General features: G+C 39.1%; 3 protein-coding genes and 1 pseudogene across 5 annotated transcripts; 1 reads left to right on the top strand and 3 right to left on the bottom strand.

The window, feature by feature from the left end:
- Positions 1–433: 433 nt before the first annotated feature.
- Positions 434–5,418, top strand: LOC122294248 (cationic amino acid transporter 9, chloroplastic). 2 transcript variants are annotated; one of them, XM_043102835.1, is made up of 8 exons: positions 434–742; positions 1,628–2,034; positions 2,123–2,299; positions 2,440–2,664; positions 2,755–2,931; positions 3,271–3,498; positions 4,659–4,748; positions 5,058–5,418. In XM_043102835.1, exons 1-8 carry the CDS (start codon positions 487–489, stop codon positions 5,196–5,198), a joined length of 1,701 nt encoding a protein of 566 aa, XP_042958769.1. In that variant the 5' UTR covers positions 434–486; the 3' UTR covers positions 5,199–5,418. The 2 variants fall into 2 exon arrangements, with proteins under 2 accessions (XP_042958769.1, XP_042958770.1); XM_043102836.1 differs by having other exon boundaries at positions 1,808–2,034.
- Positions 5,419–6,009: 591 nt separating this feature from the next.
- On the bottom strand, positions 6,010–8,945 carry LOC122294251 (peptidyl-prolyl cis-trans isomerase FKBP20-2, chloroplastic). 2 transcript variants are annotated; one of them, XM_043102838.1, is made up of 7 exons: positions 8,811–8,945; positions 8,080–8,176; positions 7,753–7,967; positions 7,380–7,489; positions 7,160–7,268; positions 6,941–7,017; positions 6,010–6,378 (listed from the first exon to the last, which is right to left on the bottom strand). In XM_043102838.1, exons 1-7 carry the CDS (start codon positions 8,860–8,862, stop codon positions 6,259–6,261), a joined length of 780 nt encoding a protein of 259 aa, XP_042958772.1. In that variant the 5' UTR covers positions 8,863–8,945; the 3' UTR covers positions 6,010–6,258. The 2 variants fall into 2 exon arrangements, with proteins under 2 accessions (XP_042958772.1, XP_042958773.1); XM_043102839.1 differs by having other exon boundaries at positions 7,753–7,974; positions 8,811–8,826.
- On the bottom strand, positions 8,811–10,484 carry LOC122294249 (annotated as a pseudogene).
- Positions 10,485–10,547: 63 nt separating this feature from the next.
- LOC122294250 (seed lectin-like) lies at positions 10,548–11,411 on the bottom strand. Its single transcript, XM_043102837.1, has one exon. It carries the CDS (start codon positions 11,409–11,411, stop codon positions 10,548–10,550), a length of 864 nt encoding a protein of 287 aa, XP_042958771.1.
- Between the last annotated feature and the right edge of the window lie 12,315 nt (positions 11,412–23,726).

Below are 23,726 nucleotides of genomic sequence, written 5' to 3' on the forward strand. Positions count from 1 at the left end.
ATTGGTCCGATCTGATTTTAAAAAAAGAAAAATTGGAACCGGATCGATTTTGATCGATTTTAAGAAAATTAAAATCAGTACCGGACCGAACTAATCTTGAGACCGGACTGATATTACCGGTTTGGTCCGATCCGGTCTAATTTATCCATTTATTTTTACACCCCCGATAGCATCGTCCAAAACAAAAAGATATTGGATTCGTACCTGGATTTTGCACGTGAGTATATAACATCAAACGGCAATAATATAGCGTATGGGGACATTCCGGACAGGAGAATCCAGGCTAGGCGTGGATCTTGTTCGAGAAGCAGTCCACGTACTCCCGACACCACAATACTATCTCTCCAATAAAATTCATTTGGTGGGTCCCGTTTTACGAACAAAACGAATTTACTAAAACACCCTTTCTGAACATCATAAATAACATGATGGTTGAAAGAGAAAGTGGGTCCTCTTTCATGTCCGCCTGATCTCGCAGCTCAAGCCATGGGAGGTAAGGAGAGTAGCAGAAACTCTTCTTCTAATTCTTATTCGTCTTCGTCTTGGCTGTCTAATTTCTGGTCCTCGGCGGGTAGAACCAAGCCCCTGGCTTATCCTTCGGAAACCTCCATCCGTGCAAACTCTTTCGATGGCCTCGTCCGCCGCCTCGGCTTGTTCGAGCTCATACTCATCGGCGTCGGCGCTTCCATCGGTGCGGGAATTTTTGTCGTCACCGGAACTGTCGCTCGAGACACCGGCCCCGGTCTGTCTGGTTTTCACCCCATAAAGATCTTTCTATTTTCGCTAATTGATCGGTCGATTCAATCATTCATAGCATACATATGTAAATGACATACTGTAATAATTGGGCGAGTATACTCTAGATCTTTTCAGGTGGTATTCTCATATTTTACTAATTTAGCTTATAAATCATAATTACCTTATTCAAAACTTTTCTACCTAGGAAGATACTGAGCTGAAAATTTATAAACTTCTAATTCGAAATTACGAGTAGAAGCTTAGTACTTTTACGGGGGAATTACTCTAAAAAAAATCCCGAGCATTTCTGACTCTGGGAGTTGACTTGTTTTGTTTTTACCCTGTAGTTTGAATAAAATTTGGTAGAAGTTGACACTATGGAGTTGGTTTGCAATTTGGTTTCAATCTTGACACTGCTTGAAAGCGTGCTATGAGTCATTTTGATTTTCTTTCATGCTTTCCATGCTTCAAATAGGATTTGCTAGAAATTGAGTCTATGGACTCAAATAGGTTTCCAAAGTGCAACTTAGCGTTATCTTCTATACTAGACTTTTTCTGTACAAGGAGAATAAAAAGGAATGCAAGACTAAGGTAGTTGTGAACACGGCTGACTTAGAGCTCTCAAAGTGAAACCTTGATTTAAAATGTGGGACGCCATCTTAACAGAAAAAACTTAAGCCTACGACTTTGGGTCCAATAACGTTATTTTAACTACCACTTCGGTTGTTATTCTTGACGATAGATTTCACTCAAACTCCAAGAATTATGCATCAGAACATCATTTCTATTTGTTAGTAAAACCTGGAAAACTTGTTCTAATATACTTGCTTGCAATTGTGCTTGTTGGTTTTGCCAGTGATCTTATTCCTTATTTGTCTCTGCAACGCAGGAGTCACAATAAGTTTTGTCCTTGCTGGAGTGTCATGTGTGTTAAATGCGCTATGTTATGCCGAGCTTGCTTCTCGTTTTCCCGCTGTTGTTGGGGGAGCATACTTGTATACATACACAGCCTTCAATGAACTTACTGCTTTTCTTGTATTTGCTCAATTAATGCTCGATTATCATATAGGGGCAGCTAGCATAGCACGAAGTCTAGCAAGCTATGTAGTTACTATTCTAGAGCTCTTTCCCTTTTTCAAAGGCATTCCAAGCTGGATTGGCAGTGGTGAAGAGATTCTTGGAGGAACTCTATCTATTAATGTATTAGCTCCAATTCTCCTTGCGCTCTTAACTATAGTGCTTTGTCGGGGTGTTGGAGAATCCTCTGCTTTAAACTCATTCATGACTGTGCTAAAGGTTCTTTTCCCATCCTACCATTATCTGTAATCAAGCATATATTTGTAATCAAATCAGGAATACTTACTCTACCCAAGCTTTACTCCAGGTTGTCATTGTTATCATTGTCATCTTTGTCGGTGCATTTGAGATTGATGTTTCAAATTGGTCCCCTTTTGCTCCAAATGGTGTCAAAGCAATACTGACTGGAGCTACTGTAGTTTTCTTTGCTTATGTTGGATTTGATGCAGTTGCTAATTCTGCTGAAGAAGCCAAGAGACCTCAGGTATGCCACATTGCGATTGATTTGATGCCTCCCAGAATGTAATACCGTAGTAATTTGATTTTTCTTTTGTTGTCAGTGGAAATATTAGAACATCTTATTGTCCAACATTTTGCTCATTTTCTCTGACTGTGGTCTTTCAGCGAGATTTGCCAATAGGCATCATGGCAAGCCTTCTTATATGTATTACGTTGTACATTGGTGTCTGTTTAGTGATCACTGGAATGGTACCTTACAAGTTCCTTGGGGAAGATGCTCCTTTGGCAGAAGCTTTTGCATCCAAGGGCTTGAAATATGTTTCTGTTTTGATTAGTATTGGTGCTGTTGCTGGACTTACAACAACCCTTCTAGTTGGGCTTTATGTTCAGGTGAATCACTTTAGGACTTATGACATAATTGATGTTCCTTCATCATGTAGCATGTACTAATTTAAATGACGGGATATTTATCATGAGCAGTCTCGGTTATACCTTGGGCTTGGAAGGGATGGTTTACTACCTTCAATATTTGCTAAAGTACACCCAAAGCTCCACACACCTATTCATTCTCAGGTCTGGGTTGGTATTGTTGCTGGCGTTTTGGCAGGGCTATTTAATGTGCATGTGCTCTCACACATACTTTCAGTTGGCACATTGGTAAGTACTTTTAGATTTTTTATTTCCATTATTTTATTCAACATGTTAAGGCTATTTTCTTTTATCCATATCTGTTTTTGTTTGAAGCTAGGATTTTATCTTCCCAAGTTAGCACGCAATACAGGCAATTACCAATCACATCATCAGTCATCACAATACCTTCAATTCATGCATAACTTGGATCTCTCAAAACTAATTAAATAATTGGCATGCTGTGATGGGCATTGTATTTTTCCATGAAACAAGATGTGATTATTTCAAGAATTATACGCCTGTATATATTCTTCCATTATAAAATTTGATTTAGACACCTCATATTATAGCTTGGGTTTGTTTCAGACAGGCTATTCTGTTGTCTCGGCATGTGTTGTAGCGCTTCGCTGGAAAGATAAGACAGAGAGTCAAGTGTCATCTTCATCCTGGCGGGAAGGTCTCTTATGCCTAATTACGGTCGCCTTATGTGGTTTTGGTGCTGGACTACTCTACCGAGTTAATGCTTCATTTATCTTCCTGATTCTAGCTGTCATTGTGGGAATTATTGCTACTCTTGATCTTTATTTCCGCCAAGTGAGTACACTCTTTAATTTAAATAGGACGTTCCCTTTTGCTAAATGGATGCTACCTGTGCTATCTTTTTTATAGATGTTCTTAATGGTAAAATGTAAGCTTGTTACACAGTGACGGGATGTTTTTAGAGATTTGATTCTACAACATTGAGAAAAATGCCGATTAAAAATGACATAACCTTCTTGAATGTAATTTGAGAATAAATATAAAATCAATATTTTCCCCTATCTTGGTCAATCATATACATACAAGGTTCACACCCTTGTCAACAAATTCTTTGTTCATAGTGACATTAAAGATTGGCCTTACTTGAAGTTGGAATGAAAACAGAAGTATTGTTCATTGGCATTAACTTATTTCTTCGAGAAACATGACAAGGAGGACATTGTTAAAAAAAGATGGAAGCAACTTGAGAAGTCTAATTTACAAAATTGTGTCTCATACCTTTCCTTGTGTCCTTCTATTATTATCTCTCTCTCTCTCTCTTTTTTTTTTTTCTTTTTTTGTGTGACAAATAATACATGTTAGAATGAAGATCTCAGGGATTATGGTGACAGAGATGCAGAAAAGTCAATAACAACAATAAGATGAATAACCTTTTTTCTTTATTGTAAAACTTAAGTGGTGGGAAAGTTAAAAGAGAGAAGCAATGGGAAATTAATCATCACTATAAGAGGAAAAGTATTTTTTTTCCCTCTACTGAATTAGTAGTCATAAACGATAGCAAACCTTTAATCTTCAAAGCTCTTTTAATAATCTTAATGCCAATAAAATGAGTGGATTTATTGTAGTAATAAAGACAATACAATATGTTAGTGTATATATTTGAATCTTAGAATATATCTAGAATATTAGATCATATCCTTATACTTTGTAAGCTCTCTGTTTCAACACAATAAAAGGTTTTTTTTTAGCATGTGAAGGGTTGGGATAGGTTAATAAAATAAAATGAAATGATGAGGTGGCTCAATAAAATACAAAGAGGAGGCTTCAGAAATTATATAGGTAGTAGATTCCGTACCTTGGAAGAAGTGGGGTGGAGGGATCTGATGGCTTTCCAGTGGGTGATGCTGTCACTAAAAGAATCTCAAGCTTATATTCCATCTTGGCTTATCATTGTTCATTTTCTATCTAACCTCTTTCAATTCATTCTCTCTCAGGTCTATGCAGATCCACCAGGGTTTTCTTGTCCTTGGGTTCCCATTTTGCCGGTTGTTTGCATCTTCTTCAACTCATTCCTATTTGCTCAGGTACACGCCCAGTTTGGATATAAGAAATGTTGTCTTATTTTATCTCATTATTACAACTTTCCCAAATTCCCATACAAAATATAAAAAATAATTTAACTTTTTTAAATCCCAAAACAATAACAATATTAAAAAATAATATTCGAACAATATTTTATTCGACTTTCATCTCAAGTTCTTAACTCACCATCCAAACGGCATCTTAGAAATAAACCCTTTAGCACTGCCAGGGAAGATATTGATGAACTGAATATCAAAGGACTTTTTATGTCTAAGGTGATATGTCTGAACTTTTCTTTTTGTTTTGGCCAGTTACACTATGAAGCATGGGTGAGATTTGTCATCCTTGGCATTATTACGGTTGGAGTTTATGCATTTTATGGGCAGTATCATGCTGATCCGAGTTCAGAAGAGACTGTTATTTATCATAGGGCACCTCGAGAAGATGCTTGATAATCAGTTTTAACCTGATGTTGCATTAGTTGTTGTATATCAAACCTAAATTGTATCATTACAGCACAAATATTATTCATCTATTTAGTCATCATTAGCTGTGAAAATGTGTTCCTGTATTTTTATATTGAGAACTTCCTGTAAATTATCCAGCTCAAGCTGCAGAAAATCCCCATCAGATCAAGGGTTAAGTTTTCCATATCCAATGCAAGTTTCCATTTGTCTGGTTTTCCGTGGCATTAATGATGCTTCCTTACTTTATTCATATCTAGGATTCAAGAAATAGCATATTTTGCTTGCTAGCAATGAAATAGATCTAAGATTGATTTGCAAATAAATTCTATAAAACCACTCTGTGAATGGCTTTTAAGAGGGGCCTCCAGCAATTCTTTTGTATTTATCCGCGGATGGGATGGTGTCTCCTGTATTTCTTATTTGTTCTGGAATGAACAAGGGCATCTGAGCGTTCGACTGTTCCAAGACCATGCTAAGTATCTCTTTGGAGCCGAATCTTAGCTTTGGAAAGCAATTGGAACCCTTCCATAGTGCTAAGCGTTTACCAAACAACGCGTCTAGATGGGGCTTCGGAGCCTGATGCTGCCTGTTGACTACGACAACAAATTGGGTAGTGTTGTCAGCAATCTCCAAAACAGCCACTGAGCCAACATGGTTCTACAGGTCTAGCAGCCGCAACTTTGCCACATGGAGCTAGCTGCTTTCTTTATCTTGCTTGCTATCTTAATGACGGGACCCTATGCTTGAACCCTCTCCCGAGCTTAGCAAACAGATTCTGACTCTAACCTAACAGATATGTCCAAATATATTTTATTCTACAAATCATTGGGGAAACAGCTCCAAATCTTTGTTCAATACATGATAAATACTTTCACTTCCAGACAAATTAATCTGTTTTTGTTCCAAGGGAGAATTGAGAAATCTACCTTACAATGAAGATGCCATTTTTTCTTTCAAATGTCTTTCAAAGAAGATGACCTATCTATTTTAGAAAATGAAGAGATACTTATATAGGAACAACATAGTCCCCATCACTGAATTTCACTTAATTGCACACAACATCGGAGTAAAAACCGATGGTCCTCCTTTGACAGTCCTGAACGCTAAGCAGCTCCACATCAAAAACTTCAAACTGTTTTGAGCTAAAGAAGGTGGAAGGCCCAACCTGAAGAAATGAAATATTCTTATCAATAGAGTTAGTTCAATAACACATACTGGACATGAGGCCGGAAAAAGTTACATATGGTGATCGTGAATTTGATTGTTAGGCATTTATTCCCCCAAAGTTTAGTAGCAATACCATACATGACATTTCAACCTCAACCGAAAAGGAGTGGTAAGCATTATTTTACCTAGGTATCAACTTCAGGATCAATGTCATAAATCATGGAGGAGCATTGTACCAAAACTTAATTACAAGGCTGGGCAATAAGAAAACTTGAGAAATCAGTTCTTGCTCAGGGAATATGATCATGTTATGCCTCTAAGCTGGGCAATATGATCATGTTATGTCCTGACCCAAGCTGGAACCATAACACTGATAATCCTACTGTGCCCAAAACACAAATTTTCTCTGTACTACAAAGTTTCTTAGAAATTTGACTGAAAGATTTGACTCTTTTTCAGTTTCTATCTGTTGGAATTATTCGGGGAACGGCTAATTCTGACTGAACAAGGCTAATTCACATTAAAAAAGGGAAAGGAAACGAGGGATTTCAGAAACTGACAGGTGGTCCAAGTTCTGGTGGAATGATTATTCTTCTCTTTCCCCCAGGTCTCATTTCTCGAATCCCTTGCTCAAATCCTGCACAAATTTCTGTTTCTTAGCCACTCCCACAAATTTTCACCTTAGTAGACAGTCATAATGAAGATACCTTATGCCTCACCATAAAGTTACAAAGAAAGCAGGCAAGATGAGTATGATCTCCAGAAAAATTTCTTCTCACCTGGGACCAATGCGTTATTGCCCAAGCGGATTTTTGCCGGGGAACCCTGTAGGTATGTGCTATCAATACGGCGACCTGACTCATTATAGCCAACATAGTGAAAAGTCACCTGCAAAGGACCTCACACCAGTTCAGTCTAAGATTGGAAGAGAAGTTTTCTAGAAATATATGAATCCTTAAAAACACATAGCTTTATAGCTATAGACAATGAAAGGAAAACCTGTTGACCATCCTTTGGGCAATCACCTTTACCAACTTCAAAATCCCTGTATATAAGCCCCGAGTCACTCTTAATGTAGTTCTCTGGTGTCACCACATTAACCTGAAATCCTGAAACATTTTTTCAAAATAAATGTTGATTCCATGAATTATTAAGATAATAATTACAGAAGGTTGTGACATAGCAGGCAGAGAGAGAGGCAGAGTGCGCAATTGCACTCGAAACTTTTGTCATGATCACAGAATATTGATCAGAGAGTTTGGACTCATTATTGGGTCTGAAAAAAGGTAGTTTTTTAATAAATGAATGACTAGCTTACAGCATAGAATATATTAAGAGCACTTTCATTTACAACAAAAGCCATGACACAAACCTTCTCTAATAAAAGTTGGAAAGTCTTCAGGTGCATTGTTTTCTTTCTGTACCCGCTTATTTTGTTCTAGCAAGCGTTTTTCATCATAGGGATTCTTACTCTTTGTCTTTCCAGAAGAAGATAAAGTTGGAAACAAGGCTGTTGTGACCGAAACGAATAGGAGAAGCCTCCGCCTCAAGTTCTCATCACAGTATGATAAATAACTATTTTTTGCGCTGGATGCTTAAAAATCAAAGTGTTATAAGCAACTTTTACTTTTATGTTGAAAGGGAAAAAAAAGTATCAAAGACTGGTAAAAACCCAGCATTCAATTCAGCGAAGTCTAACCTTTGATCATTCAACCTGTGAATTGAGCAGCAATGCACTATTTGCTTTTTCTGAGTATGGAAAGTTCCAAGCACGGTACGTGTTGAAAGCGTTCTGTCTGCAGAGTGTATATTGACAAAGGAAGAGGTTAGGGTTCCCGGATCTTAGTTTGATAGATAAAAACGGAAGAGGTAAAACATAGTTACACTCTTGCTCCGTTTGGTTACTCCGGACGAGAAAGGAAAGGAACGTCCAGATTTTCCTTACATAGACCGTTTTAAACCCAAAGAATGGAAGAATCCAATCATTTTCTTACTTTCATCCATTCGTTCTGTTTTTGAATGAATTAGTAATGATTTTCTGGAGACGGAATATGCAAATGAAGACTCTGGTTTCTCAAATCTCAAGTAATTTCAAGCACAAAGATAAGTCGATCTATATAAACAAGTTGCTGGCACAAAAATGGTGAATTCAGCACTTGGAAATTCGGTGACCCATGCATTCTTTTGCAACGAAACAAAGTCCCTTGAACGCCAATTTCTCCACTAGGAAAAAAAAAAAAGAAGAAAAATAGCAAGCAAAAAAGGTTCCGACTTTTATTTGCTGCGAACGAGATGGGTAATGGATTTTTCCAGAACCATTTCCTGTGTCATATTTTCTCAAACATCAAAGCTACAATACCCATAAAATGCTGATAACCCCCACTCAACACACCCCAAATTCTAGAGAGAGAGAGAGAGAGAGAGAGTTACGAGGAAAAGGAGGCTTGGACATGAAAGAGGGAGCAGAGCAAGTAAGCAGCATGGCTTCTATGGGGGGGTCTAAGCTGAAGCGTCCTGCATATATGTATGTAAACCAGAAGACGAGAGACCCAACAGGGAATAACGATTGGCCGTTTCCAGTGACCCTGTCTTGTTATCCTCAGTTCGCTTGAAAATGAGAAATATCATTTAACTTCCCATTATTTCTTTTATTATCATTTATTCCCCTACGGGATTGTCTAATACTGCTACCATCCCCGGGGCCTACAAATATTTCCTTTTTTAACTTTTCTTATCTTCACTTCACTGAAAGATACATCTCCAACTTTACCGATTCACCGCAAAGGAGATATTATTTTGCAGTTGAGGGAAATCATGTAGCTTTCCATGGTCTAAGGTCAAACTCGTGATGGGTTGGGAAGAAAGGTCATCCCCAAATATCATGCTAGGAATAGCTAAGAAATTCAGAAGAAGATGCCATTGGAGGTGTGAATAATCAAAGATATGAACAAGGGAAATTCATCAAAATCAGAAGCTTTTGCTACTTAATAAACTGTCCAATCGCTCAAATCAAGAAATTATTTTCAGCACAAAGGAAAATATGAAATTATCGTCTTTGCTCGATCTAGCTTCAGGTCATTAATGGTGTAGCAGTTTTGCCAGTAGCCTCGCCTGTCCAAGTGAACAAGGATTCATTGGAAGCCATTGCTACAGATGGATAATAAGAGGGCAGAGGCATATGGGATGGAAGGCTAGGCAATGGTGCTTCAAAATTAAGAACTTGAATAGCCTGCCTTATAGAAGGTCTTGAATTGTGATCTGGATGAGCACACCATAATCCAACAGTAATCAAACATTTCATCTCCTCCTTCTCATACTCCCCATTTAGTGTTGCATCTGCAACTTCCAGAATCCTTTCCTTTCCATACATTTTCCACCCCCAATTGACTAAACTAACTTCTTCCTCTTCTGCCCGAGGCTCCACTGCTTTTCTCCCAGAAGCCAACTCCAACGCCACCACCCCAAAGCTGAACACATCTGATTCCTTGCTAGCCCTGCTTGTGATGAGACATTCCGGAGCCATGTAGCCCAGTGTCCCGGCCAGAACCGTTGTCTGAGAGTGAGAGCCGAGTCCATGATCAACAAACCTCGCCAGGCCAAAGTCCCCTAGTTTGGCGTTAAAGTTCAAATCCAACATCACATTGCTTGATTTGATATCTCTATGAACCACGCATTGCTCCCATTCCTCGTGGAGATAGAGCAATCCGGAGGCTAAACCCCGAATGATCTTGTATCTCACGGGCCATGAGAGATGACTTTTCCGGCGAAATAAATGATGATCTAGGCTTCCATTGTGCATGTACTCGTATAGTAGGAGGAAGCTTTCCTGCTTGTGGCTCCAACCAACCAGTTGAACCAAATTCCGGTGTCTCAAACGGCTTATGGTCTTCACTCAGAAATATACTCCTTTTTTCCCTGGTTAGAGCTGCTTGATATCTTCTTGACTGCAATTTCCATGTTTAGTTCTGCCAAGAAACCCTTGTATACGCCTCCAAAACCTCCTTGTCCAAGCTTCCCTTCCTCCGAAAAGTTATCAGTTGCCATGGCTAAGTCCTTGTAGGCAAACCGTTTTGGTCCAGTCCCTTCTATTAGATCGTCATCCATGGGGTCTATAATGCATTTTTCGTCGTCATCGTTGTCCCCATCATCATCTGCTACCTCCTTTCTCTATGTATTCCTTCGCGAAATCCAAAAGACAAAACTCATCCCTGCAACCAAAAGTACCACTCCTATTATTAATCCTGCCAACCACACCTTAGAATTCCCTCCATCTGGGATGAAAATTGTATCAAGATCCAAAGTCGAACTAAAGTTCCAACTTCGGAGCACTTGAATTGGGATTGCTTGTCCGGTTGATGCAGAGAAGCCCACGATCACTTTTTCCGGGAGAAGATCCCTCAAATTTAAATTCCAAGTGAGATTTAAGGACATGTTAGCCATCATAGGAACATCTGGATCATTCAACGCTACTTTGAGATTCTTGGACGTTCCATCATATGAGACTGTCGCACCCAAAATGTCCCCAGAGACCATAGTATTGTTCCAGGTAAGGTTAGTCTTGGAGATGATGGAGTTCACGTTAATACCGACATGGTTGTTACTAGGATCCCATGGATCTTGGTATGTATCGAACTCCACAGCTACCATTTGATTGGATGGATTTCCGTCCGTTGTCTCATTGAAGAGACCCATCCAACCTGCAAAAGAATTTTCAGGAATATCCAAAGAATCTTCTGAAGTCAGAAAGAACGCAATCCCGCCGGAGCTCACGTTGCTTGGATAAGAATCCATAAAATTGATTACGAACTCAAAGTAAGTAGTGAAATTTGTGGTTATATTTGTCATGGGATTCCACAGTTGGATGGGTTGGTGGTAGTAAGCTCGGCTTGTGGCATTAAATACGTCCCCACGAATCTGATTATCAGTGAGTCGTATTGATGAGTGCCCATCAACAACAGCTTTTGTAGCCGGTGGAACAACAGAGATGTTGTTGTCATTGGGTGGGAAGTACGGGAAGGAGAAGTTTACCATGGAGACTCTTATAAAAGTAACCCTCTTTTGGTTGAAAAAGGTTTAATGTTATTATGATATAGTAGTCTATAGTTTTATTTTATATAGCTATTCTGTTTTTACCGAATATAAACCCTCTGTTATATATCCAAACAGAAACATGATATTCATAATAACCACAATTTGATGATAATCAAAACCCTAGAAACAGCAGTATACCAATAGATGTCCAGATTACCAATACATATGCCACGATATTGGACAGTATTATACAGATCAACAAAATGATGAATATCTTCCAATATTATCGCAAGAAAGCATCAAGAATCAAATATGAACAATAAGAACAATAAAGAATCTAAAAGCAAGGAAAGAACACACCAATATACGTGGTTCGACCCTAATGGTCTACGTCCACAGCAGGAATGGGCCTCAGAGCTTTTATTGATGAACAATACTTCACAAAGAAGCCTCAGTACACATAGAGTCACAGATCCCTCACAGAAATCCCAAGAAATCACTCTGATTTTTTCTCTCTACAAAGAAAACTCACCGAAACCCTAATCCCCCTCTCTGTTCTCTCTCTCTCTGAAACGGCCAATATGTACCGAATGAATAAACTAGGGTTTACACCGTATAGCACATATATATATATATGTTACAAGAGATGCCGACACGTGTAAGTAATCCAGCGGCTCAACTCTTAAACGTTCTGAAGGAAGCACAAGCCTCTCACGTGATTTCATCAGCTCAGTTTTAAACACATCAACGATCCAGATTTGGCCATTTGTACATCATCCTTTAATCAAACGCTTCAAGAGAGCACATTAGAAGATTAAATAAAACATAACAGATAAATGTATTGATATACATATTACAAATCTCCACCTTGGCAAAACATTTATTTGCCAAAAGATTTTAAAAAAAATTTCTCATCATTGGCTCATTCCTGCATTGTCCCCCTAAAAGGGACTAATCCTAGACTCCATACCCACTAAGTTAAGACAGTGTCTGAACTTGGACCAAGGGACTGACTTGGTCATCATATCTGAGGGGTTGTCCTCAGTTGGGACCTTTTCCACACCTACTATTTTAGATTCTATAACATCCCTTACAAAATGAAGCCTCACATCAATATGTTTTGATCTTTCATGAAAAACTTGGTTTTTAGCTAAGTGCAGTGTGCTTTGATTATCACAGTGGACTGTGATATTACCATTGAAAATATTTAACTCACTAGCAATACCTTTCAGCCATATGGCCTCTTTAATGGCTTCTGTCAGTGCTATATATTCAGCTTCTGTGGTTGATAAGGCCACCACAGATTGTAGGTGTGATTTCCAGCTAATAGCTCCCCCAAATGCAGTAAACACATAACCAGTCAGTGACTTCCTAGTGTCTATGCTTCCTGCGTAATCAGAGTCTACAAACTCAGCCAATTCACAACCCTTTGCAACATTTTTTCCAAAACTAAGACCCAAGTTAGTAGTGCCTCCTAGGTACCTTAACACCCATTTAATAGCTTGCCAATGAGGTTTCCCAGGGTTACTCATAAACCTACTAACTATACTAACTGCATAGGTTAGATCAGGCCTGGAACAAACCATCGCATACATTATACTTCCAACCATGCTAGTATATGGGATTTGTTGCATAAGTCTGTTTTAGGAGCCTGATCTGAGGACAATTTGAAATGCTGTCCTAAGGGTGTACTTACAGGTTTTACATGTTCCATACCAAATCTATTTAGAATTTTAGAAATGTAATTTTTCTGAGATAAATATAGCATACTAGCACTTCTATCTCTTTCAATTTCCATTCCTAAAATTTTCTTAGCAGGGCCCAAATCCTTCATTTCAAATTCTGATTTCAGCATGCTTTTGACTTGATTAATCAAAACAGTGTCTTTACGAGCTATTAACATGTCATCAACATACAAAAGGAGATAAACACATATTCCTTTTTCTTCCTTGTAGTAGACACAACTATCATAGCAGCTTCTTTTAAAATTATTGTTAATCATGTGTGTATCAAATCTTTTATACCACTGCCTAGGTGATTGTTTAAGACCATATAAAGATTTTTTAAGTAGACACACTTGATTACTTTTAATTTTATTTGTAAAGCCTTCAGGAGGCTGCATATGAATTTCTTCCTCAAGTTTTCCATGCAGAAATGCAGTTTTAACATCTAGTTGTTCTAAATGCAGATTTTCATAAGCAGTATAAGCTAACAGTAGCCTAATTGAGGTATGTTTAACCACTGGAGAGAAGATTTCATTAAAATCTATTCCTTCTCTCTGTGAAAATCCTTTGGCTACAAGTCTAGCCTTGTACCTGGTCCCTTCTACCCCTGGTATGACTTCCTTTTTCTTAAAGATCCATTTGGATCCTATAAGTTTTACCCCTTTAGGTTTAGGTACTAAAACCCAGGTTTTATTTTTATTTAGAGATTCCATTTCCTCTTGCATAGCAAGAATCCATTTTGAAGAATCCTTGCTATTCACTGCCTCTTTATAGGTCCTAGGTTCCTGGTAAACCACTTCATCAGCTACAGTTAGTGCAAACATAGTGAGATTCCATTTCCTCTTGCATAGCAAAAATCCATTTTGAAGAATCCTTGCTATTCACTGCCTCTTTATAGGTCCTAGGTTCCTGGTAAACCACTTCATCAGCTACAGTTAGTGCAAACATAGTGAGATCTGACTGCCCATACCTTATAGGTGGTTTTATAACTCTCTTCTTCCTATCTCTAACTAGGTTATATGAGTTATCACCACCTAGATCTTTGTCCCCTGAGTCTTCTTCCTCAGGTTTGCTACTTTCCCCAATTTCAGGTTCAGATTGGGCACTTGCTTGCTCCACCTCAATCTGAGATCCACTTGGGGACTGGTCAGTCTTAGGATCACACTTTTCTTCTTGTGCCCAAGCCATTTGTGACTCATTAAAGGTCACATCTCTGCTCACAATATAGTTATACCTACCAGGTCCATCTACCCAAAGCTTATAACCCTTAACCCCTTCAGGATACCCTATGAATATACACTTGAGTGCCCTAGGTTCCAGCTTGTCAGTTTTTGAGTGTGCATAAGCAACACAACCAAAAATTCTTAAGTAGTCATAGCTAGGAGGTTTTCCAAACCGCAACTCATGTGGTGTTTTAAACCCTATGGCAGATGAAGGGCATCTATTTATGAGATGTATAGCAGTAGTGGCAGCCTCTGCCCAGAATGTTTTGGGCAGCCCTGAGTTTGACAACATACACCTTACCCTTTCTAAAATGGTTCTGTTCATTCTTTCAGCTAGACCATTTTGTTGGGGTGTTTCCCTCACTGTCTTATGCCTAAATATTCCTTCCTTTTGACAGTACATATTAAACTCATTTGACAAAAATTCTAGACCATTATCAGTCCTGAGAATCTTGAGTTTTCTACCTACCTGGTTTTCCACTAAAGTCTTCCACTCCTTAAACTTACCAAAGGTATCACTCTTATTTTTAAGGATGTATATCCAAACTTTCCTAGAGTAATCATCTACTAAAGAAAGAAAATAACTTCCTCCACTGTGTGAATTCACTCTAGCTGATCCCTATAGATCTGAATGAACATAATCTAGGGTTTGTTTAGTGTTGTGGGTTGCTGACTTAAAACTAACCCTCTTTGCCTTTCCATAGATACAATCTTCACAGAAAGGTAAGTTACCTAGGTTTTTATCACTCAGCAATCCTTGTTTTTGAAGTTCTAAGAGTCCCCCTTGACTTACATGTCCAAGCCTCCTATGCCATAGTACGGCTTTGTTTTCTACTATGTTCTGAGCTGGACATGCTTCCCCAACTACTGTTTCCCAAGTAATGTATACAACCCATTTTTAATTACTCCTTTCATAATGACTAAAGAGCCTTTAGTAACTCTAAGAATCCCTGCCTCAGATTTGAAGGTGTATCCTGCCAAATCTAGCATGCCAAGAGAAATTAGGTTTCTCTTTAGTTCAGGTATGTACCTAACCTCTCTCAACACCTTTTCAATCCCATCATGCATTTTGAGTCTCACTGACCCTATTCCCATGACTTTACAGGTCTTATTATTTCCTAGGATTACCTGCCCCCCATCCATCTTAGTGAATGTCTCAAACCATTCTCTGATTGGACACATGTGAAAGGAACAACCAGAGTCTATTATCCACTCTGTTTTTGAGTCAACTTCACTCACTGTAAGTACCTCAGCACTCTCATACCCCTCTAAGACAACAGAGGCATTCCCTGCCTCTTTGGTCTTATTCCCAAGGTTAGGTTTTCTATCTGGGCAATCTTTCTTAAAATGTCCTTCCTTGTGACAGTGGAAGCATTTAAATTGTTTCCCCTTTGACTTAGACCTATGTTTCTTATTCTCATATTTTCCTTTCTTCTCTCTTTTTTCTGATCTGCCCCTTATAGACAAGCCTTCCCCATGATTCTGTTTGGTATCTCCTCTATGTTGTAGTTCCCTAGTGTGAAGTACTGATTGTACTTCATCAAGAGTCAGAGAATCTCTACCATACATCATGGTTTCTTTTAAACTTAGGTATGAAGAGTCCAGAGAACTCATTAGAAGGATGGCTTGATCCTCATCCTCCACCTTAATGTCTATGTTTGCTAAGTCTAAAATAATCTTGTTGAACTCATCAAGGTGCTGTCCTATTGGTGTTCCAGGGACCATCTTAAAGGTATACAACTTAGTTTTCTTGTGTAGTCTGTTAGCTAGGGATTTGGTCATATACAAGTTTTCTAATTTTAGCCATATGCCTGCAGCAGTGTCCTCACTGGCCACCTCTCTCAGGACTTTATCCCCAAGAGAGAGGATTAGGGCACTGTGAGCCTTCTGGAGGATGTCCTTTTGGACAATCCCTTTTTCTTCCTCTTTCAAGGAAGAACCTTTTTGTTTCTCACCAAGAAGGGCATCCTGCAGTCCATGTTGGACTAGCAGTGCCCTCATTTTAATTCTCCATAAGCCAAAATCGTTATCCCCAGTAAACTTCTCTATATCAAACCTCATGGTTGCCATAAAACCTAGGCTCTAGATACCAGTTGTTATAAAAGTAACCATCTTTTGGTTGAAAAAGGTTTAATGTTATTATGATATAGTAGTCTATAGTTTTATTTTATATAGCTATTCTGTTTTTACCGAATATAAACCCTCTGTTATATATCCAAACAGAAACATGATATTCATAATAACCACAGTTTGATGATAATCAAAACCCTAGAAACAGCAGTATACCAATAGATGTCCAGATTACCAATACATATGCCACGATATTGGACAGTATTATACAGATCAACAGAATGATGAATATCTTCCAATATTATCGCAAGAAAGCATCAAGAATCAAATATGAACAATAAGAACAATAAAGAATCTAAAAGCAAGGAAAGAACACACCAATATACGTGATTCGACCCTAATGGTCTACGTCCACGGCAGGAATGGGCCTCAGAGCTTTTATTGATGAACAATATTTCACAGAGAAGCCTCAGTACACATAGAGTCACAGATCCCTCACAGAAATCCCAAGAAATCACTCTGATTTCTTCTCTCTACAAAGAAAACTCACCGAAACCCTAATCCCCCTCTCTGTTCTCTCTCTCTCTGAAACGGCCAATATGTACCGAATGAATCAACTAGGGTTTACACCGTATAGCACATAGATATATATGTTACAAGAGATGCCGACACGTGTAAGTAATCCAGCGGCTTAACTCTTAAACGTTCTGAAGGAAGCACGAGCCTCTCACGTGATTTCATCAGCTCAGTTTTAAACACATCAACGATCCAGATTTGGCCATTTGTACATCATCCTTTAATCAAACGCTTCAAGAGAGCACATTAGAAGATTAAATAAAACATAACAGATAAATATATTGACATACATATTACAGAGACCGTGAAAGAGAAGCAAGAAAATAAGAAACAAAGGAGGAGAGAACATAAAGATCGGTAATCCATGATTCAATAGATGTGGATCAACAGGTGAAACCCTCCTGGTTAATATAATTGCCATCAAGAAGAAAGCTTATATAATGTAGTTTCTTTTGATCATATCATTTCATTTGTTTTAGTGCTGCACGGGATTTGTTCTTGGAACGAGTCTACACGGTTAGCTGCAAATAACTTAAAAGTACAGACCTGGTATGAGAATATATAGATAGCTGTAGAACTTGGACTTTGGAGGTTATAGGAAAGAGTTTTGCTACATACAAGCACAGTCGCGCACTAATCTGTATACCAACACTGATTTATTCATACTTAAAATTTAAATTAACACTGTTTTTAATAAAATTTACTTTTTGACCAATCACATCACATTAGTACACAGATTAGTACACAATTATATTTGTAACTATATTTTTCCTATAGAAAAAAGTATACATGGTTGGATGCCAAGAAGTACTTCATCTGGTCCTGGTCTGATCTGAGGGAAGAGGGCCGTTAAGTTGGACTTTGGATATATGCTTCCTATGGCCTAGACGTGTTCCTATGCAGTAGTGCTATGATTCCTTTGAATAATATATCTAGGACTAGTCTTTACATTGAATATAATTTACGAAATTTCTGTTAATAAACTTCTGGAGAACGGCCCGGGTTCAGTAGCCCCGCCGCAAACCATTGCTTTGAGCTTCCTTCCTCCTCTTCTTCTACTAACTTTGCATAGTTTCTTTGACTTATTTTATTTTATTTTTTTATTTAAATAAAAAAAATTAAAATGACTTTAACTGAAATGAAGATGTTTGATCTCATCTCATATTATTATTATAATTTTTTTATATTTTGATACAAAATATAATAAATAATTTAATATTTTATAATTTTAAAATAATAATAATATTAAAAAATAATATTATAATAATATTTTATTCAATTTTTATCATTCAAATCTCAAAAGCATCCTATCCGAATGCCTAAAGTCGCTAATCTCCTAAATTTTAGAAAAATATTTAGCATTTTTAATCTTAATCCTCCGTCTGATTCTTTATTGTAGGAAAAAAAATTTTGGGACTTCAACTCCCTAAAGACTTTCTTATCATGATGAGAAAATGAAGAAATGACCTCGTTTCTCCCACCAGGAAGGCTTTCCGGATGAAAATTCTCGAAGGTCTATCACACATAAATGGTAAACGCGTGAATACTCAAGTACAGAGGAAAGAAAAGGCATAAATGGATCAGAGCCGGGATGAAATGAAGATTATACGATGAATGGTGAACTTCAAATCCCTCTTGTTGGAAATCAATAGAGAAGTGATGCGGTTTTCTGAAGTATAGTCTGCTTTATAAACTTGGCAATGAATTCTTCGGCTTTCTTGTCAACCTCATCAGAATATTGTCCAGCAGCACTGAAAGAGGCAGACACATCACATTCATCTGAGCTTGCATGAATGAAAGTTTTCACCCTCACTCTGCAGGTCTTCTTCAGACCCTGCAGCTACATTCTCAAAGTATTCTTCCATTTTTCTTCTTGTCATAATCTAAGAATGTTGACCCTTGGTATAGGGCACAACTTATCAACTCCATCCTTTGTTTTATCATTCCTATATTTGCTTCCTCATCCAAATTTTGATGCTTCTTTACAGTTTTTTCATTCATTGCCCCTGCAGACTGCAGTCAGTCCACTACCTCTAATTGGGAAAATGTTTTCCCATTGCCTTGCCTAATGAGAAAATCAGAGAGAGAGAGAGAGAATGGCAGCAACTGAAGCATTTGTGGAAGCAGACAATGCGGAGGCCATAATCACGAGAATCGAGCACAAGTCTCGAACGATCGATAGCCTACTAAAACAGTAATAATATTTCATCAAATTTCGCTTACGTTCCATTAAAGCCCTCTCATTTCTTTGATTCTACCCAGAAAATGCACCCCGAAAATTTCCGTTTTGTTCCATATAGTTCTAAACCAGTCGAGTCGTTGCAAGGTCTCTCATTCGTCTCTCTAAATAAGTTCTTTTTCTAACTTCCAAGTTCGAATTCCCTTTCTTTGCCACATTTTCTCAACGATCAAACGTGTTCTCATTGTTGTGATTACGTTTTTTCTTTTGTTGATTAGTTTGTTATGAAAGTGAAGAGAGTTTGATGTGATCTGGGGGTTATGCAGTCGGCAAATTAGATAGTGGTGCATATAGCTCTAATGGCTATAAAGGATGTGGGCGGGTTGCTTTCTTCTTTGGATCCCGAGTACTACGATATCCTCATGAAGTGAGAGTCCTTAAACAGCGGTTCACGTACATTCTTGGTAACATGTGAATTTTACCGGGAATTTCTTTACAAAATTTGTATGCTTTTTCGATGTAAGTGGTGTCTCGAATCATTTTGTCTAGCAGAAATAAATATCAATCTCCTGATTATGTTAGATTAGGAGGTGGAGTTAGATTTTCTTTTTCGTTCATGTTTTACATCGCACTTGAGATGCTATTTGGGAGTATTGAGCCATCCACGCTGGCCTCCACATCACAAGGTTCCACCACTTCAGCACAAGGCTCCACCACTTCAGCAAAGGATCCAGAAACTTCAGGAATCACGTAACTAGGTTGGTGTGTGGCCTCTGGCCACGCCTGTAACGTTTTTTGGCAGAGAATAAAAACAAACTCTGCTGTGATGAAATACCAAATATACTGCACGCACTCTGTTTGTCTTATTGTACAGGAAAGCCTCCTCTGTATTCTATATATACCGCACTGTATGGATTGCTGAAATAATGAGAATTGATATTACACTTTTCATAACCTCTATCATGGTACCGAGAGCCAGAAAGTGACTCACGTCCTCACCTCCTCTCCATTTTTTTTTCTTTTCTCAGCCATGGTTGATTCCTCTCTTTCAGACCAGGAGACGCCCACTCCCCCCATCCTTCAAATTCCTACCAACTTTTCTCATATTGTCTCTGTTAAGCTCGGCACTAATAACTACCTCCTTTGGCGAGCCCAAATCATTCCTTATCTCCATGGTGAAGAACTTTTCCACTTCATCAATGGTTCAAACCCACCACCTCCTCCTCTCTCTTCACCCATTGCTTCTTCATCACCTATGACTGCTCCTCCCAAAACCAGTCCTGTCTATCTTCAATGGCGCCGAACCGATCAACTCCTCCTCAACACTCTCCTCTCTTCTCTTACTGAACCCATTCTTGCTCAAGTCATCTCATCCCGCACCTCTCGTGAGCTATGGGTAACTCTTGAAACTATGTTTACATCTCAGTCTCAAGCCAAGATTTTCCAAATTCGACATCAACTCACTAACCTCAAAAAAGGATCTCTCTCAGTCACTGACTATTACTAGAAGGTCTGCCTTCTATCTGATACAATGACAGCAGCTGGAGAACCTTTTCGTGATTCTGAGGTAGTGTCCTACCTCCTTAATGGCCTCAACTCTAAGTTTGAATCCTTTGTCACCTCCATATCCACTAGAGTGACGCCTGTCACCTCAGCTGAACTCTTTAATTTACTTTTAACTTTTGAAAGTCGCCTCTCCCTACATTCAATCCAGCATGGCCTCCTTCCAACTCCAACAGCTAACATCACCACTCCCTCTTTTTCCCGTGGTGGATGCATTGCCTTCCATACTGCTCGAAATGCTGGACGTAGTGGTCGAAATCCAGGACGTGGCAGTCGACCTTCTTTCTCCCCTTCCAATTCTTCATCACCTTCAACCAAACCCACTTGTCAAGTGTGCAATAAATTTGGCCATATTGCACTTCAGTGCTACCACCGTTTCAACCAAGCCTATCAATATGATCCACCTCCATCTTTTTCAGCCAACTACACAACCTCCCAACCCTCCTCTAACTCCCAATGGTACCCTGATTCTGCAACCACAAACCACATAACATCTGACCTCCACAACTTAAACCTCTCCTCTCAACCATATGCTGGTCATGAGCAAATCACTGTTGGCAACGGCACCACTCTTCCCATCTCTCATATTGGTGACTCTCACATCTCTTCTTCATCCTCTAAATTTTTTCTTCATAACTTATTGCATGTACCTCATATTACAAAGAACTTAATCTCTGTAAATCAATTCTGCCGTGATAACTGTGTCTTCTTTGAATTTCATGACTCTTTTTTCTCTGTGAAGGACAAACAGACCAAGACCCTGCTCCTTCAAGGCACAGCGCATAATGGGCTTTATCTCTTCCCTCCTCCGGCCACTTCCACATCTACTCCTACTACACTAGTTGGTGAAAGGACTACCATCGCCCAATGGCATCACAGATTAGGCCACCCCACCTTACGGCTTGTATCTCATATCCTACGTACTAAGTGTCTACCATTTATCCCCACCCAATCTTCTTTTTTTGGTTCCAGTTGTCCCCTTGCCAAATGTAGGCAAACTATCCTTTTAATCTCAATGTTAGTCGGCCTACTAGACCTTTACATTTAATTTTTGTTGATGTTTGGGGTCCATCCCCTTATCTTTCTCATGATGGTTTCCATTACTACATCTCCTTTGTTGATGATTATAGTTGATATACTTGGTTTTATCCATTGGCCTCTTAGGGTGATGCAACTTCCACGTTTATTCATTTTCAAAAAAATGTTGAACGATTATTCAATGCCAAAATTAAAATTGTTCAAAGTGATTGGGGTGGTGAATTTCGACCCCTAACCAATATTCTTAAAAATCAAGGCATCACGCATCGACTCTCATGCCCACACACTCACCAACAAAATGGTGTAGTGGAAAGAAAGCATCGTCATATAGTAGAAACCGGTCTCGCTCTTTTAACAACGGCTTCCCTTCCCTTCAAATTTTGGTCCGATGCTTTTCACACGGCAGCTTATCTCATTAACTTTCTTCCCTCACCATCTCTACACAACAAATCACCACATTCTCTTCTCTTTAATAAAGATCCAGACTACTCATTTCTCAAAGTTTTTGGCTCCGAATGTTGGCCTAATTTAAGGCCCTACAATAACCACAAAATTCATTTTCGTTCTCTCTCATGCCTTTTTCTTGGCTACAACCCCACTCACAAAAGGGTACAAATGTCTTCACCTTCCTACCCAACGTTTATACATTTCTCGTGACGTTCTATTTAATGAAAATTCTTTTCCCTATAGTTCTTCTCCCAATTCGAACTCCCACTCTTCTTCCTCAACACATACAGTCTTGCCCCTTCTACCTCCAAATCCCAGCCCGTCCACTCTCGGCCCACCCACTTCAGATAATCCCACTCCTTCACCTTCTATTTCCAACCCGACCACTTTCGACCCACTCACTTCAAACACTCTCACCCCTTCAACCCCAACTTCCAGCCCGTTCACTTTCGGCCCCTCATCACCTCAAGCCGATCTCCCCCCTTCTACCTGCACTCCGAATCACTCTAACCCTAACTTAGAAAATTCTCTCATACCACCTCCCAGGTCACCCATCATAACCCGCTAAAAAACAAACAGCTCTCGCCCAAAACTCTTCACCGACGGTCAGATTCCATACCCTTCTTCCCGCGATTGCCTTACACTCACTGTCTCTGTTCCCTCTGATCCTTCATCCTACACTGTTGCCTCTCACTTTCCCGAGTGGCATGATGCTATGAGCCGTGAATTTCAAGCTCTTCTTCAGAGCAAAACCTGGTCTCTTGTTCCCCCTCCCCCTCTCTCATCTAATGTTGTTGGTTGCAGGTGGGTTTTTCGGACGAAGTACCATGCCGATGGCTCCATCGAACGGTGCAAAGCCAGGCTTGTTGCCAAGGGCTTCCACCAGCAAGAAGGTGTTGACTACACCGAAACCTTCAGTCCGGTTGTCAAGCCATCTACAATCCGATTGGTCTTGTCCCTTGCCGTGTCTCACGGATGGCTCCTTCGCCAGCTAGATATACAAAATGCGTTTCTCCATGGTGAGCTTACCGAAACTGTTTACATGTCTCAGCCCATTGGATTTGTTCATCCCGATCACCCTGAGTATGTATGTCGTTTGCATAAGGCCATATATGGCCTTAAACAAGCACCACATGCTTGGTTTGCAAAACTAAGCTCCTGTCTATGTGAGTATGGATTCCTTCCATCAAAAGCAGACCCGTCCTTATTCATTTATAGTTCTTAGTCAATCATCATATATGTGTTAGTTTATGTCGACGACATAATTTTAACTAGCTCTGACCCATCTCAGATTGACCACCTTATTTCATTTTTAGCCTCTGCTTTTCCTGTTACTGATTTAGGCCGACTCTCTTTTTTCCTTGGCATTGAAATTTCCTACTTGAACACTGGCATTTTATTATCTCAAAGGAAATACATAAGTGATATGCTATCTAGAGCAAATATGCTCTCTGCCAACGGCACCAATTCTCCAATGACACCCTCAAGTCGTTTA

This window comes from Carya illinoinensis, chromosome 14 (assembly GCF_018687715.1).
Source record: "Carya illinoinensis cultivar Pawnee chromosome 14, C.illinoinensisPawnee_v1, whole genome shotgun sequence".
Taxonomy (NCBI): Eukaryota; Viridiplantae; Streptophyta; class Magnoliopsida; order Fagales; family Juglandaceae; genus Carya; species Carya illinoinensis.